Source organism: Panthera pardus, unplaced genomic scaffold (genome assembly GCF_024362965.1).
Source record: "Panthera pardus isolate Hobbes unplaced genomic scaffold, ASM2436296v1 HiC_scaffold_24, whole genome shotgun sequence".
Lineage (NCBI taxonomy): Eukaryota > Metazoa > Chordata > Mammalia > Carnivora > Felidae > Panthera > Panthera pardus.
Window position 1 is genome coordinate 92,314,659 of NW_026526810.1, and position 18,578 is coordinate 92,333,236.

Genomic DNA, 18,578 nt, shown 5'->3' on the forward strand with positions numbered 1-18,578 from the left:
CATGAATTTAATGAGAAACTGTTACTATCACAGAAAATATTTTCTAAAGCCTGTGTTACACCAAAGCAGAAAAGGTTCATATGAAAAAAACTGGAAAGAACTGAGTCCCTATACTTTCATTTCTAAGAGAAAACAGAGCTAAATTCTGGTCAATAATTGATGATCATTAGCTAAAGCAGTGATATAGTGGAACCTGTTTCAGCTTCTTTTCTTTTTCGGTAAAGAACAGTGGAAAATTACACTAATATTTCCATGTACTTTCCTCACACAGAAGCCTCTCTACTCATGAATACGTTTCTTAAAAGGCTCTTCACAAATCTACTTGCTCATAATGGAAGCATTTAAGACTGTAGAAACATATCCACTTCTACTAAACCAGACTGCAAGTTATCCTCTGAACACTTAAAACCAAGCATATTCTCCTCCTTGGTGAAAACAGCATATATGTCAGAATATACTGCAACCCCAAGTATAAAAAAATAATCAGTTAATCTAAATAAAAAGGTTTTTAAATCACAATAAATGTATCTGGGATGTAATAATAGTTATAATATTTAGTTGTGTAACTATAAACATGTTTTAATTGCATAAAATAAATACAGTAGTTTAGCAATACTGTTTTCCCACTATCACATTTTATTGAATAGTTACATTTATACACACACATATATACACATACTACTACACACACTTATTTTCTTAGCTCTGTCAACAAGAGTTGAGAAACAAGAGCCCTCCAGTAACTAAAAGCACTCCTAATCCCTAGATCTTGGTTTCTGAATTCAATGTCCCACTAAAAGGAACCTAGACTCTTGGAGAAATGGCTGATCCCACAAATGAAACTGGGAACATCTTGTGCCAAAAGGACATACTGAAAGAATGATGGAGACATGTCAAAAGGACACGAGTCAGATTGAAGGGGCTCCCACTGACCAAATCTGAGATGTTAGCAAATGAATGATTGTAACTGATTATAACCCACAGAATAAAATAAGAACTCAGGTGTCCATACTGAAAAACAAACAAATTAGAAGGAAAAGCTCTTACAGGAGAACTATTTGAGTATGTATATAGAAGGAATAGGGAGTTAGAAATTTTCCACTGGCAACCATCATAGTGATAGCTTTTTCAAGCAATGGATTCTAACACTGGAGTGCAAAAGTATAATGAGAAACAGGACGTTTACAAAGTCTTACATTCTATCCCCACAACATACTTATTAATTACAGAGGGAAAAAAACAGAGAGAGACCTCGCAGATACAACAATGGACAAAGGAGACATTTTCGCCCTCATTGAATTCGCATTATATTAATCTTTAAATCATTAGAATCTACATGAACAATAAATCAGTATCTGATATAAAATAACTGCACAGTAAATGTCAGTAGTTATATTTATGAGTCAAATACAAATGTACATAAAATGTTAATGAATTCATAGTAGCCTTTTACTGTTACACATTTTCTCATTCAATAGATATTGAAAGTACAGTAACTATCACCTGGACATCTGCAAAAAACAAAAACAACAAAAAAGAGAAAAGAATACCTGACTGAAAAGTCTGAGAACAATCAATCTAGTGAAATAATAAAAAAGCATTGTCCCCAGATTACATCATTCTGGCACAGCAAAACGATCTCTATATATTTTAACACTATACCTTTGACTTGTGTTGAGAGACAATTATATGTAAATCTTAGCATTTGTACAAAATTGTCATAAAGTATACTGTTCCCTGTGCTGATCTCTTACATAAAAGATATATGTAAAATCCCTCTCAGCATTTACAATCAGGGAAAAGTTTTCTCTGTGGATGAGTCAGCATCCTAACTTTTATGTTGCCATTTATCATATAATGATGATTAGCTGGCAAAAATTTCATCTTTTTGTTTCCAGTTGATACCAGATTACTTAGGGTTAAGTTTTATGATCAACTGCAGTGTTTTCAAAGTATTCTACATAATTATCCCCTACTCTTTTATGGCTTAACTCTTATTCTTGTTTTAATGATCTTATTGTATGTGTACTTTTTATTATCTAAAGACCTTAATCCTTTTTGGAAGGAGGCCCAGAGTAAATAATAAATGGCAACCTTAGGGCACCAGAGGTAGACAGAAGACAAAGTCAACGGTGGAAGCAAAAACATTAGAAAGGCAAAAATACAGGAGTAAAAAATAAACTCCCTCATTTCACAATTTTTCATAAAAATACAAATGAAAAAGCTATCCCCTCTAGGATTTTGCCTTCTAAGATGGGAAGTCACAGAACACACATTCATATTCTTATCATTTCTTTCTAGTAAGTTATGTTGGCTTTTATTTTAAAAGATTGTGAAGGCCAAGTAGAGGGGAAAAATTACTAGACAGAAATTTGTAGAAAGCAAACTTAATAAGTAGATAGAAGATAGTATCCACTATCTGTAAGTTTGATGCTAGATATGGGGATATTCTTTCCATAAAGATATCCTTAAAAGATTGTATTCAGAATTTGAAATTCATCTTAAATGAAAGAAAAGAAAGGGGGCAGGTTTGTTAGATAAATGCCAACAGCTAACATGATGAAAAAAGAAAAAACACCACTAAGGATTTTGTTATCTAGTCAAGAAACCATCCATATGCAAAAGCAAGAGAATAACATTCTAAGCAATATTACCAGTTAGGAAGAATGCCCTGTGTACCCTTCCTTTAAAACTTATTGTAGGACATTCCTATGAAGCTAGAAAAAAAGAGTCTAAAAATAGAGAAGATGTGATATCAAAAGAACACTCTAGTCTATGATGCTATCTATGTAAAACTAACAAGGTAAAATTAATTGCTATCAGCAATGTATCAATGCTGAATGAAAAAAAAAAAACACATTAATTTGGGGCACCTGGGTGGCTCAGTCAGTTAAACTTCTGACTACGGCTCAGGTCATGATCTTGTTTCGTGAGTTCGAGCCCCACATCAGGCTCCGGGCTGTGGAGCCTGCTTTGGATTCTGTGTCTCCCTCTCTCTCTCTGCCCCTTGCCTGCTCTCTCGCTCTCTCTCTCTCTCTCTCTCAGAAAATGAATAAAACATTTTAAAAAATTTAAAAAAAAGAAAAAACATTTGAAATGCATCAAAAATAAGATGAAGTAATTGATGGATGGAAGAAGGATGGATAGATGCACAGGCATGTGCTAAGTCAAGTACAAGTTAAATGCTAATAGTAGAAACTAGATGATGGGTATATGGCTGTTCACTATAAAATCTTTCAACTTTTGCTTTAAGTTTGAAATTTTTCATAATAAAATGCTAGAAAAATGCAAAAAATTCAAAGAGAAATATATAATGCAAAAAAAAAAGTTCAAGAATAATGATAATCTGAGTTTACAATACAAGACTATAGAAGCCCATATAGAGAAAAAGATGACAGAAGAAGTTGAAAGCATATTCCATATAGACTAAACTAACTAAAGAGATAATAGTGAAGCATAAAACAATCAACGGACATACAAATAAGTTGAGACAATAATGTGTAACGGACCGAAGTTCACCTGGAAGAGTCAACAGGCAAAAAAAGGCAAACCAGAGTTGAACCAATTATATATTCAACATGTATTAAAAAAATATTATATTAGGGAGATAAAAGTGAATAAAAGAGAAAACATTTAAACAAATATATATACACACATACAGACATGGATTTAATATGGTGACAGTGGAATCAAAAAAAAGAGGGGAAAACAGATAATTAACTATTTAGACAAAAATAGAGTTGTCTCCTAACTTATCATGCACAAAAAATATCTAAATGGTAAAGACTTAAAAAGAAAAAAGGTCAAAGAACACAGTCAACAAGTGGAAAGGTATTCCATGGAACAGAAAGAAATATATGCAATTCATATATATGATAAGGGGTTAATTTCCAGAATATATAAAGAATTCCTACAACTCAACAATAACCCGATTAAAAAATGGGCATAGGACTTGATTAGACATTTCTCCACAGAAGATATACAAACGGCCAACAAGACATAAAAAGATGCTCAATATCACTACTTATTAGGAAAGTGAAAATCAAAACCATGATCAAATCAAAACCTAACACCCATTAGGATGGCTACTATCAAAACAAACAAACAAACAAACAAACAAACAAACAGAAAATAACAAGTGTTGCTGAGGATATGGAGAAATTAGAACCCTTGTATACTATTGGTGGGAATATAAAATGGTACAGCCACTAGGGAAAACAGTATAGTGGTTCTTCAAAAATTTAAAAGTAGGGCTATCATATGACACAGCAATTCCACTTCTGGGTATATATCTAAAAGAATTGAAAGCAGAGTCCTGAAGATATATTTGAACACCCATGTTCACAGAAGCATTATGCACAATAGCCAAGAGGTAAAAACAGCCCAAGTGTCCATCAACAGATGAATGGATAAATAAAACGTGCTATATACATACAACGAAATATTATTCATCCTTTAAAAGAAAGGAAATTCTGACATATGATACAACATGGATGAACCTTGAGGACATCATGCTAAGTAAGCCAGCCAATAAAAGACAAATACTGTATGATTCCACTTATAGGAAGTACCCAGAGTAGTCAAATTCATAGAGATACAAAGTGGAACGGAGGCTGCCAGGGACTAGGCCAACAGGGAAATGTAGAGTTGTTTAATAGGTACAGTTACAGTTTTGCAAAATGAAAAAGTTCTGGAGATTAGTTGTACAACAATGTAAATATACTTGTCACTAGTGAACTATATGCTGAAAAATAGTTAAGATGGTAAATTATGTTATGTGTATTTTATCACAATTTAAAAAAATATTCAAAGGAAGATAATATAGAGTAAGAAAATATTATAAATTAAAGCAAAAACAAAATATACAGGTGAATACTAACTGATAAAGATGATAGAGATTTTCTACAATTGAAATCAATGGAAGAAATATCAAAATCAATAGATTTGAAACAAATTTTAAACTGTTAAATATAAAATTATTAAACAAAGCTAAAAACCAAACAAACTGGGGGAAAATAATTGAAACAAATGACAAGAACTTAATAACCTTAATACATCAAAATCTCATAGTAATTCATTAGACAAGCACTAAAAACCCATTTCTAAAAATGAATAACACATAAAACACACAGCTTATAGAAAACATAGTTATTTTCCTTTTGGGAATTTATAAATTTAAAAATTTATAAATTTATCCATTAAATGGTCTAAATTCCACACAAATATGCATAAATAAAAATATTCTTCACAGCAAAAAGAAAAAAGGAAAACAACAGGTGTTATTTGTTGGTAAATAGCTAAATTACAGTATATTCATCCAAATATACAGCCATAATGTTTTTGAAGAATACTAATCACATGGAAAAGATGAACCCATGTAATATTAAATAAAAACAGCAAGTTACTAACCTAGATACACAGTACTAGTCCAATTATATTAAAACATATTAATATGCAATACATAGGTACAAAGAAAAATGAGGGAAGGAATTACATCAAAATTTAATAACTCTAATTTTGGATTTTTATTTTTTCTTCAAATTTCTCTGCATTTTAAAAATTCTATAATTTGAGTTCTCTATAATTTAAAAAGATACTAATTCCTTTTTAAAAGTAAAGCTAATAAGCAAGTGTTTAACTATTACATAATTTAAAAGTTCACTTCTACTCACCTGTGGTCATGTTTGGGCTAAATAGTCCCAGCACAGACACACTAGAGTAGGGGATCAGGTCTTTATATAATTCCCCACTTAAATATTCTTCTGCTTCCTGCACAGATGTTATGTTCACTGGGCATGAAATCCTGTTGCTGAATGAATATATAACTACATTCAAAATTAATTTTTAAAGACACTTTTCAGCTTGCAAAAAATAAAAAATAAAACATATTGAACTTAGCAAACACTATATTCCACACGATAAATATCTGACAAAACAAAGACAATTAAATACTCTTGTAATTAAAAAAAAATCACCCTCATTAAATAAAATTTCTATCTCCCCAAAAGTGATGTGGATAGGCTCTCCCCACCGTTTATCCTGTTATCTCAATTCATTACTCCTTAACCTATTCAAAGTATGTCAATAAAGCATGGGAATTAGAAGGTTTATAGACCTAAAATTTTTAAAGTCTTAGGAAGAATGTGAATACTTACAGCAGGATAAATTTTAGGAGATCTTCAGTTCCTAACATACCAGCATAAGATACTGGGTGCTTGCCTTCCTTGTACATCTTTACAACTGGAAATTCAGTAACATTTTGCTTAGTACATAAATCAGACCAATCTGCACAGTTCACTCTAGTAAGCAGCATAGTGGATGTGCCTAAATAAAACGAAAATGCACATTTTATAAATATTAGTGTAGAAAACTCAGTTGGGTAGACTTGACAATATTTTTATTGTCCATTCTTATTTTAACCTCTCATCAGCATGAACTGTTTCTGCAGGACTCTCTCTTCCCCTGATTTTTGCAACACCTTCCCCTTCTGGCTTATTTCCCCACGTCCTCTGCTGTTCTGTTTTGGTCCCTTTTGCATGTTCTTCTGACAGCAGAGATAGGAGTTCCTCAAGGCTCAGTTTAAGTTGCCTTCTCTTGTTATACACTCTCTTCCCAGACAATCTCAGTAATTATCAACAACAGAATGAATCCTATATTTATATCTTTGGCCCAGCCTCTTCCTTACAGTTCTAGACCCATGTATCCCTACTGCCTTCTGTATTTCTCTTTGAATGGAAATGTCCTCAAATTCAATACGTCTAAACCCAAATATGGTTTCCTGCCTATAGGCTGCCATTCTTACACAAATCAGAAAACAAAGTATCACCTTTAGTGTCACTCCATTCCTAAACTTCCATGTCTAGTCAAATCAATCAGCATGTCTTTTCCATCTTATCACCTAAACTTTATTTTAGAGTTTCAAGTTTTTATTTAAATCCCAGTTAGTTAACATGTAGTGTAATATTAGTTTCAGGTGTGGAATTTAGTGATTCATCACTTGTATACAACAACCACTGCTCACTTAAAAATAGAACTGCTTTACCATCCAGCAATTGCACTACTAGGTATTTACCCAAAGGATAAAAAGTAGAAATTCGAAGAGACACATGGTCCCTGATGTTTATAGCAGCACTATCAACAATAGCCAAATTACGGAAAGAGCCCAAGTGTCCATCGACTGATAAATGGATAAATAAGAGGTGGTATATATAAATATATAAACACACACACACACACACACACACACACACACACAGTGGAATATTACTCAGCCATTAAAAAGAATGAAATCTTGCCATTTGCAATGTGGATGGAGCTGGAGTATTATGCTGAGCGAAATAAGTCAGTCAGAGAAAAACAAATAACATATGATATCACTCATATGGAATTTAAGAAGAAAACAGACCACCTAAACTTTAAATACAATTTGACCTTGGGGCGCCTGGGTGGCTCAGTCGGTTGAGCATCCGACTTCAGCTGAGGTCATGATCTCATGGTTTGTGAGTTTGAGCCCTGCATCAGGCTCTGTGCTGTCAGCTCGGAGCCTGGAGCCTGCTTCGGATTCTGTGTTTCCTTCTCTCTCTGCCCCTCCCCTGCTTGTGCTCTGTCTCTCAAAAATAAATAAATGTAAAAAAAAAAAAATTAAATACAATTTGACCTTTGAACATGGGTTTGGAATGCACAGGTTCACTTACACATGGATTTTTTCTGATACAGTACAGTACTATAAATGTATTTTCTCTTACGATTTAACATTTTTTTCTCTAGCTTACTTTTTGAAAGAATACAGTATATAATACACATAATACATAAAATATATGCTAATTGACTCTTTATGTTATCAGCAAGGCTTCCAGCCAACAGCAGGCTATTAGTAAAGTGTGGGGGAAGTCAAAAGTTACATAAGGATTTTTGACAATGCGGGGGAGTTGGTATCCCCCTAATCCCCACCTTATTCAAGGGTCAACTGCCTCTCACATCTGTCCATTTTTCATTACTCACTGTACTCCAGCCGTCATTTCTCCTACATAATACAATAGGCTCTTACTTTGTCTCCCTGAACCTGATTATGTCTCTACCCTGAACCTAGAGATAGATATCTTTTCAAAACTCGAATCTGTTTTGGGATCAGCCAACTCCTACCAACCTTTGCCATTAGGTCTCTCTCATCCCTTCAGATCTCTGCATGTATGATCACTACAAGAAAGCCTTCTCAGACACGCTAATCTACATCAGTTTCCTATGCTCTTATGAACCATCTCCTGTCCTTGTCTCATTAGTTAATTACATACTCATTTGTGTTGTTATATGACTAATGTCTGTCTCTATGAAGAGAGCTCCTTAGAGTAGGGGCAGTGTTGTTTTACTCAACACTGATTTTCACATCTAGAGGAGTCCTTCTACATGAAACACCTAAACAGTGTGTGAATAAATGACATACAGGAGACTCATATAAGGCTTCAGGTACCCCATCCTATCTAAATACTTTATTTTCTACCTAAAAAACATATAGTAGAATCACAAATACAGATTCTTACTTGTTCTGTAAATAATATATGTAAAGTTCTCCAAAATATGTAAATTGTTAGGCAGAATGAGATCAAAACCCAAATAAAACAAGAACCACACAACTCAACTACCGAGAGTAAAAAATACATTCTAACAAAAGGAAACCTTAATATTGTATCAAAGAAGGAAACTGTATCAATTTGGGATATTTCCTAATGTAGGGTATAACCTCATCATATAATTAAAGTTGTAAACTGAAATATTTTAATATTTTGTCACCAAAAAATTTTAAATATTAAAAATTTCTATCTTAAATAATTCTAGATTATACCACTCAGATGCAATAACTTATCACTTCAGATTTCCTGTTAGCTATCTGCTTGATAACTCATACAGGGTGCAGTCTGTCTTATTCACCACTATATTCCTGCTGCACAGCACAATGTGTGCTACTTAGTACGTACCCAGTGAAAATTTGTGGACTGTACCCTGACATTTCTTCGTGAACGAAATTTCATTTTTAACACTAAAGTATATTAAACCTGAATATTGTATGAACATATAAACAAAAATAAATCCTTATTCCTTCTGAAATTACCTCTGCTAAATGGCTTCTCTACAAAGTTCTTTTATCTGTTATTTTAATCATTTCGTCAACAAATATCTAGTGATACTTATTCATACAGAGTACTGTATTATATAATGCCACCCAAGTATGAAATATAGAACTATTACAAATGCAGTTTTTTCCCTTCAATAGGCATTCTCAACAGGTCTATCACTGCTAAAAAAAGTTATTATTCCTTTGTCCCTGCAGCCCTAGTTGAAAAATTTGATGTTATCTTCAAAACTGAAAAATGAATAAAACGGGGAAAAAAAGGGATAAGGCTAACTTATATTAAAGTTATCCATTTAAATTTTTAATTTTTTTCCCTATAAAATGGTTTTAATATTTAGGGGCACCTGGGTGGCTCAGCTGGTTAAGCATCTGAGTCTTGGTTTCGGCCCAGGTGGTTCATGAGTACAAGCTCCGGGTTGGACTTAACGCTGTCAATGCAGAGCCTGCTTGTGATTCTCTCTCTCTCCTTCTCTCTCTGCCCCTCCCACACTGGCACAGTCTCACTCTCTCTCAAAATAAATAAACTTTAAAAATTAAGTAAAATGGTTTCAATATTTAATCATGTTTCAACTAGAACAGTCTAATATTCTAAGATGCCTGCAGTATTACATCCTCCATACTTTATCAATGCAGGAATTTCAGTGTTCCTAATTTAAATGAAAAAACAAAAAACAAAAAAAAAAAACAGGTTCTCTAAGCTAGAGGCTAGGTAAGTATAAATACTTGATATTTGCTGCCACCTTGTGACTGAGGATAAAATATCCTTCATCATCTTTGACTAAGATGAAAAGTGGCTTTTCCCCCACAAAGTCAATGTGAAAGGTTATAGGACTAAATGCCCAAAGTATTAAAATATTCTCCTAATTTACAAAGTTATAGTATGGCCTTCAATGCAGACATAAAACACTATAGTTACCTATACATGTCTCTACATTAAGCCCCCTGAACTTCTAAAACACTCCATTTATCCAATATCTAATTACTAAAAGGACTGTTACAAAGAACGTACTAAATGAAAAAGGAAATCACGTCTTGGGTTGGTTATCCACTTTTTATTCTACAAACACATACAACTCAGAGTCCTGGGACTGAGAGATCAGGTAGGCTCTTTATTTGATCATTAATAGAGAAGAAAGTAAAGGAATCTTTTTCCATTTTCATTTAGTATCTGACAAATGGGCTGGATGGAGGGATAATTCTATTATTCAGGGACATTCTCTAATTATTACTTCAATATGGTTTATATTTCCCCCCTTTTATTTTCTCTCTTCTAATATTTTGCCAATGAGCCTGGAGAACCTAAAAGAAGAAACTTGAATCTTTCCATAGATTGTAACCATAAAGAAGAATCTGAAAGAGAGTAACAGGATTTGCTTTTTTTAAAAAAAGATTAGGAATCACAATATCTACAGACTTAATAATATCTTTACTTCAAATAATCAAAAGTTGGATCAAATGTGGTTAACAAATGAACTGAGGAGAAATTGTTCAAAAGTGATTTTTTAAATCTCTGATGTTTTTAGGGGCGCCTGGGTGGCGCAGTCGGTTAAGCGTCCGACTTCAGCCAGGTCACGATCTCGCGGTCCGTGAGTTCGAGCCCCGCGTCAGGCTCTGGGCTGATGGCTCGGAGCCTGGAGCCTGTTTCCGATTCTGTGTCTCCCTCTCTCTCTGCCCCTCCCCGTTCATGCTCTGTCTCTCTCTCTGTCCCAAAAATAAATAAAAAACGTTGAAAAAAAAAATTTAAAAAAAAAATAAATAAATAAATCTCTGATGTTTTTATTAATATAGAACATGTTATATTTAGGACTGACTTTCTGGAAGCAATTTCTTGAGTTTACAAAAGTCCCCAATATATAAATAAGTTGTACACTAGTATATATTTTCCACTAAACTCTACTATATTAGTTTATACATTTATTCAACAATTATTAAAAACCAAATATTCTACAGTGTGAGGCAATATGTCAAGTCCAGTGAGCTAAGTATAAGGCATGCTACCTATCCATAAAGAACTTACTAAATAATGAAAGAGGCTGTAGGTTAGTGGCCAAAAAAACTAAATGTTAGATACATTCATATAACAGCTATGAGAATAAGCCTGTTTAACTAGAACAACTTCTATTTATTTACAAGAAAAACAGTAGGAAGAAATCATATTACAGATACGAAGCATGATACATTCAATGATTACAAAACACTATCCTAATCCATCATCTCTTTTTTTTTTTAATTTTTTAATGTTTATTTATTTTTGAGAGAGACAGAGACAGAGCACGAGCAGGGGAGGAGCAGAGAGAGAGGGAGACACAGAATCTGAAACAGGCTCCAGGCTCTGAGCTGTCAGCACAGAGCCTGATGCGGGGCTCGAACTTACAAACCGTGAGATCATTACCTGAGCTGAAGCCGGACGCTTAACCGACTGAGCCACCCAGGCGCCCTCCATCATTATCTCTTTCTTACTAACAATACTCCTTATATGTTTGCTAGGATGACGGCATAAATATTTTGAGTTCAAGTCCATTCCTTGGATTCCATCATTATCTCTTTCTTACTAACAATATTCCTTATGTCTTTGCTGGGATGATGGTATAAATATATTGAGTTCAAGTCCATTCCTTGGATTCTTATTTGCCTACCACTGGATCAGGTTTCATAGAACAGTTAAATGATTGTGGCTATTAAGAAAGGTCCTGTGGGGCACCTGGGTGGCTCGATTAAGCATCTGACTCTTGATTTTGGCTCAGGTCACAATCTCACGATTTGTGAGATCGAGCCCTGCTTTGGGCACGGCATTAACAGAGTGGAGCCTGCTTGGGATTCTCTCTTTCCCTCTCTCTTTGCCATTCCCCTGTTCACACACACACACACTCTCTCTCTCAAAATAAATGAATAAACAAAAAAGAAAAAAAGAAAAGAAATACCATATAGAGCTAGATTGTATAATGCTAAATCAGATAAGTCAGTCCGTGGAAAGAAAACTACCATCTGATTTCACTCATCTGTGGAGTTTAAGGAAGAAAACAGATAAACACAGGGGAAGGAAAGGAAAAGAAAAGGAGAGAGAGGGAAGCAAACCATGCAAGACTCTTGACTATGAGAGCAACTGGGGTTGATGAAGGGAGGTGGGCGGAGGATGGACTGGATGGATGGTGGGTATTTAGGAGGGCACTTATGGTGAGCACTAAGTGTTGTATGTGGGTGATGGGTCACTAAATTCTACATCTGAAACCAATTTTGCTATATATGTTAACTAACTAGAATTTAAATAAAAATTTGAAATAAAAAAATATCCTAGTTCATGAGGAGCTAACTGTATAGCTTTAAGAATACTGAGATCTTGGATCGCTGATTAGACTGTGACTGAGTCTTATGTGTCAAATTTTTAAGTGTATTCAGTATTTATTTAATAATATTTAAGAGTAACTGATTCAGAGTAGGCACTCAATACATGAATCAATTCAGCCAAAAAGATTACTGGATTGACTGTGTGACCTCCAGTACTTAATACATAGGCTCTCTACTTTCTACTGAAGACAGTTCTATGAAGAGAGCCAAGACGAATGCTTCTGAGCATTTTTGAAACTCATGGTTCATTAATGTAATGTTAAAGACGCAAATATAATTACTTGAAATCTTATGTGGTTTTATTCATCTTTAGCATGATACGGTTTTACAAATAGCTACAGCTCAGAATCAAATAAGCATGCATACCACATTACAGTACCTTTCAATTTAATTGCCAAATCGATATAGGATTGCAGAAATGCCATGGATACTGCCTGCCCTACATTGAAACAAAAAATTCAACAGATATTGCAACATGCATATCTCCATCCATATCTATATATTAACAAACATATAGATTGATGGGGTTTCCCAAAATTGTTATTTCTTAATAAGAAATTCTAATATATAGTCCTCAGTATTATGCAAACATTCAAGAAGATTCCAAATGCAACTAATTTTCTGCACTCATACTGCAAGGAATATAGTTGAAGGGCTATTATTTGAAGATAAAAGCAATATGTTTCCTTTAGATCCATAAGAACTGTTAAAATATTAAAATCATTAGCTGGAATCACAATAATTTATCTAAGTTAGTAAATTGTTCAATATGTGCAGTCTACCTGGGAACTATGAAAGCTATTACATAGCTGTTACAACAGGCAATATATAGAACGCAAAAATAAGATCCGCCAACTTTAAATGTTCTAATATGTAATATCGTCCCCTCTAAAGGTTCATACTCACAACCAGCGTAGAAAAGCACTATGCTATCAGAAGCCACTACTGTCGCATTAAATGTCTCTTCTGTTAGTTCCACTGTGAGTTCCAAAGGTAACTGTGTCTTCCTATGTCTGTAAACAGTTTCTGCCACTTCATCATCTTGAATATCTAAAATGTTCAAAAAGAAATTAATGTATATATAAATGCATAAATTACATAAATTCCACTATAGGACAAGCACTGTGATGGACACTAGGGGAAAATAGTAAACAAAACAGATATAGTCCCTGACCACATGGAGTTTCCATTTACCGAAAAGTCAGACAATAAACTGATCACTGACTAAACATATAGTTATAAATTGTGTCAGTTTAAGGAAGGAAAATAGTACAATGAGAGATTGTAATAGGGAGATTTAGATTTGGAGATCCAAAGCCTTCCAGCTAGAGAATTTAAAAAAATGTCTTAGGCATAAAGAATATTTTCAAAGCCTCTACGACATAAAAGAACTTAGCATATACTAGGTATTGAAGGAAGGCAAATTTGACCAAAACAAGATGGGATGAAAGAATAAATGGTATGAGAAAATTCTAGGGTAGGCAGTAGCTACATCATAAGAAGCCATACGAGCCAAGAATTTTAGATTTTATTCTAAGTGCATCAAGTTATGTGGATTTTGAATATGTAAAAACCTTTCATTAACTTAGACCAACCAACCAACCAACCAACCAACCAGTGGACTCATTCATTTATCCATCCATCCACCATCTGTGTATGGGGTAAACACACACACACACACACACACACACACACACACACACACACACACACTCTTTGAATTTGTAAATATTCTGTTGGAGGTTTGTATAGATTATATAGTAACACTGAAGGGACACCTAAATTGATGAGAGAAACAAAGTTTCCTAGAAGCGTTGACACTAGCTGAATATTAAAAGAAAATGAAACTTAGGCAGTGAAGGAAGGCAGAGGAGGCATACAGAGGAAAGAGAACAGCATGTGCAAAGGCACAGTGGCATGAAAGGGCATGCAACTAGAAATGCAAACCCTGACTGGCTACCTGATGATATTAAAGATTACTGTTAATTTTTTAGATGTAATAATAGCATTAATCATGCTCATTTTAAAAGGAGAATCTTTGTATTTCTAAAATACACAGGGAAATATTTTGGAGCGAAACTATATATTTGGGATTTGCAACAAAATAATAAGGGGTGGGCCAAGAGTGACTGGAACAGGATAGCCATGAGTTGATGGTAGTTGGGTGGAGCCAGGTAATGGATATCAGGAGATTTGTTCTATTCTCCTGTCTACTTTACGGTAAGTTCATAATTCTCTATAATAACACATTACAAAGACAGGAAGGGAGGGGGATAATATAATAAAAATTGGAAGTATTATTTTCATATGATTTCAAATGCTATAAAATAAAATACTAGATCTGGACGATAGTACATCTCAGCAAGTTTCAGCTGTGTGACTAATCAGTCACGTTACTCTCTGGGCCTCAGTGTTCAAATATAATAGCTGTACTACACTAACTTAAATATAATAGTTATATGTTCAAATATAATAGCTGTACTATACTAACTTAAAGGAATTTTAAAATACCACATTTCATGACACTAACAAGTTATGACTCTAATACTAAAATTAATAAAGGCCTATTTTCTTTTTTACTGTATTTTTTCCTTCTTATTCACATACTTTCATTTTCCTTCCAGTCCTTTCTTATTTCCCAATCTACTCTTGTTCTTCTCTTCTTCCAACACTTTCTTTTCCTCTTTCCTATTCTCTCAATAAGCTACCCTCACTTGTAAATTGACCCATTGTTTGGCTCTACCTTTCACCAATTCATCAATATATACACACTTTCTTTTAAGCCATACGTGTTTAATCCTTTTTCCATATCATCCTTTTACAGAATTCAGTCCATTTCATTCTGATTCATTCTGTGCCCATTTCCTTTGAAGGCCATTTTTCTTTGTGTTGTGTACTTATGTGGCAACAAACCCTTTCCTAATCCTCATATACAAATGGGAATAAAACAAGGTTGGGGGGACTATGTAGATGGACATGACTATGTACACTATTACGGGCCAATATGGATTATAGATGTAGAAAGTTAAGACACACATACACGCACAAAAAACCCTACAACAAAACAAGACTCAAACGGCAAAGGTGTCAAAGGAACTAGGCTGAGGAGAGAAAGCAGGCAGAGAGTCAAAAGAAAGAGAAGGCCACACCACAGGGCAAACTAAGGCCAGACAGTCAGGAAGCAATATAGGGGAAGCAATAAGGAAAGCTTGAAACAAGCAACTCCCACTGAGGACAGGAATCTCATTAAGCTGACACAGGGGCGATTCCCTTGACTGGAGGGTGGACTATATGAACCATGATAGGAATAAAGCTGGGAGCAAGAGACCAGAACACAGGTTCCGTGTAATGACAATGCTATGGAGAACTCTGGCTTAAACCACAAGCAGTTCCAACCTCTGCATATTAGAAAAAAACTAGAACATAGCTCAATCCAAGAAACTGGTCACTGGTAACTGTTAAGGCTCAGAGCCCTTATTAAATTTATAATATAGATTTTGATCAAAATAATGAATGGACTTCATGAAAAGAATATGTAAATTGCTCCCTTCTTAGAGCTCATACTCGTATTATGTAAAACATTCAAGTATATACTAAATGAATACAAAAATGAACAAGACATAATCGCTACTTTAGAGATATTATAGACGAGTGGATAAGAGAGAAATGTAAGTGAGCAATTACAGAATAGCATTAATCTTATGAAAGAAGTATCAGTAATAATAACGATCATAAATAATTTCAAGCCAGAATGCTTAAGTTCTAGACCAGGCTCCATCACGTGCCATTTGTGAGACCTTAACTCTGCTAAAGTAGAGTAGATACTCTAGAGTAGATCGCTTAACTCTGCTAAAACACCGATTGCACTACAAAATGAAGGAGACATCAGCTGAATGAATGACAGTCGAAGCAAATAATGTTTAGGGGAATAACCCTGAAACTACAAAATACTTCAAAAATATAAGCAATAAGAATAAAAAGAAATATAACATGTTAAAAGAAATTTTAAAATGTTATTGAAATTTACGTCCAAATTGTCAACAATCAGATTTATTTACAAGTACAACAATATTTATTCAGATTTCATTTTCTAATAGAAAAAATAAAAATAAAATACAATTTTGCGGCTCCTGGGTAATTTTTAAGCATGAAGTAGACCAGCAGAGCGGGAAGAACTGATTTTGAAGATAAAGGCACAGATGTGAAAAGCTAGAAGCCTGGCATGCAATAATGAAAGGTATCACACTAAACAAAATACAGCATCCTTACATTTTCCACCAAATAAACTTGACAAAATGTAATGTGAAATGGATTTCATTAGGTTTTTTTCATAGGCTTGAATGTCAAAATATTCTAGGAGAAAGTTAATTCATTGAAATGTCACTGACCTTATGGGTACTGAGCAGGAATGAGGGGAAGTGGGGGAAGGAGCATCACAAAACATATTACCCATATCTGGACTTTGCAGGTCCTCATCTTCATCTTCTTGCATTTCTTCAATGTGTGTATTACCTTCCACACGGGATATTATTAATTCAGTATCATGTAACACCAAAAATTCCACTGGCGCTCCCTAGAAATACATGAATTTTTAAAAACATGACTAAAATATAAGAAAGCATTTTAATAAAAATGTTTTACTTGTTTGATATTAAAATGAAACTAAATCTTTGAACTTCAGTTTTAAAATTAAATACAAGGGGCACCTGGGTGGCTCAGTCAGTTAAGCATCCGACTTCAGCTCAGGTCATGATCATGCGGTCCGTGAGTTTGAGCTTCGTGTCGGGCTCTGTGCTGACAGCTCAGATCCTGGAGCCTGCTTTGGATTCTGTGTCTCCCTCTCTCTCTGCCCCTCCCCCACTCACACTCTGTCTCTCAAAAATGAATAAATGTTAAAAAAATTTTTTAAATAATATTAAATACAACAAAAAAGGAAATTCCACAATCCCTATAGAAAGTATCCAAAGCATACTTTATATAAAGATAGTGTGCACTACTGAAAAAAAAAATGGGAAAACAGAACTGAAAGCCTCATTTGCTTCTTGTCACAACTATATTATTCAACTGAAGTCTGAAACATTTCACACATAATGGTATGTCCCACCTCAATATAAAAGGGATATGTGCAATTTTATTGCAAACAGGACCCATCAAAATTATTCTGATACTCCACAGAAATATTCAAAATAATATCTCATCCTAAAACAATTGCAGTAAAATATTCAATTGCCTGTTTAGCTAAAAATGTAAAACTAATATCTGCCCCCAGATACTTTAAGAATATTTTAAGACTAGACTATCTAGTCCATTGAGATTAGTCCATTACAATTTCTTTCACTAATACCCAATGATCACATTTTAAAACCATGAAATTTTAGGCCACTAGATTACTTCAGTAAATAATCCCTGATTATAACCATACATTTGAATAAAGCTATAAAATAACTCTACGTGTATGTGTTCTTTGATAGCACATATCTTCATCTTCTTAATATTACATTCAAAGCAAGCAATTTTTCACTTCTACAGAAATATAACGGAGTTAAAAGTTTAAGCAACAAAAGTCAAACTAAATTTGTTTGAAATACACATAGATATTGTTGTAGGATATTTTTGTATTCAAATGCAACATTCACATCGCTTCTCGGCCTTTTGGCTAAGATCAAGTGTAGTATCTGTTCTTATCAAATGCAATATTCACACAGGAAAGAACACAAACTTTAAGTATATAGTTTGACCAATTTTTACGAAGTTGATACACTTCTATAATCTCCATGCAGTTGAAGATATAGAACATTATTACCAGCACAGAGGCCACCCTCTTGCCTCTCCCTGTTATTACCCTCCCCCAAAGGTAATCACTAGTCTTTCATCACCATGTACAATTTTGCCAGTTTTTCAATTTGTTTAGTGGAACTATATACAGTTTGTACTTTTTTGTGACCACTTGTTTTGCTCAACACTATTTGTGAGGTGTACATTTAAAAGCAGTTTATTGTGGGGCGCCTGGGTGGCTCAGTCGGTTAAGCGTCCGACTTTGGCTCAGGTCATGATCTCGCGGTCCGTGAGTTCAAGCCCTGCGTCAGGCTCTGTGCTGACTGCTCAG

The 18,578-nt window shown here is 34.3% G+C and overlaps 1 protein-coding gene and 1 pseudogene across 5 annotated transcripts in view; one reads left to right on the plus strand and one right to left on the minus strand.

Annotated features, from left to right (window-relative positions):
- TXNDC16 (thioredoxin domain containing 16) overlaps positions 1 to 18,578 on the minus strand; it is a 136,557-nt gene that overhangs the window by 41,518 nt on the left and 76,461 nt on the right. For 4 of the 5 annotated variants that reach the window (XM_019451805.2, XM_019451807.2, XM_053889416.1 and 1 more), the window contains 5 exons: positions 16,922 to 17,045; positions 13,379 to 13,522; positions 12,852 to 12,911; positions 6,156 to 6,324; positions 5,673 to 5,809 (listed from right to left, as the gene is read on the minus strand). In XM_019451805.2, coding sequence (XP_019307350.1) covers positions 5,673 to 5,809; positions 6,156 to 6,324; positions 12,852 to 12,911; positions 13,379 to 13,522; positions 16,922 to 17,045 — 634 coding nt within the window. The remainder of the gene's footprint in view (positions 1 to 5,672; positions 5,810 to 6,155; positions 6,325 to 12,851; positions 12,912 to 13,378; positions 13,523 to 16,921; positions 17,046 to 18,578) is intronic. The other variant, XM_019451808.2, reaches the window with a different exon arrangement.
- Positions 18,109 to 18,273, plus strand: LOC128773320 (U2 spliceosomal RNA; annotated as a pseudogene).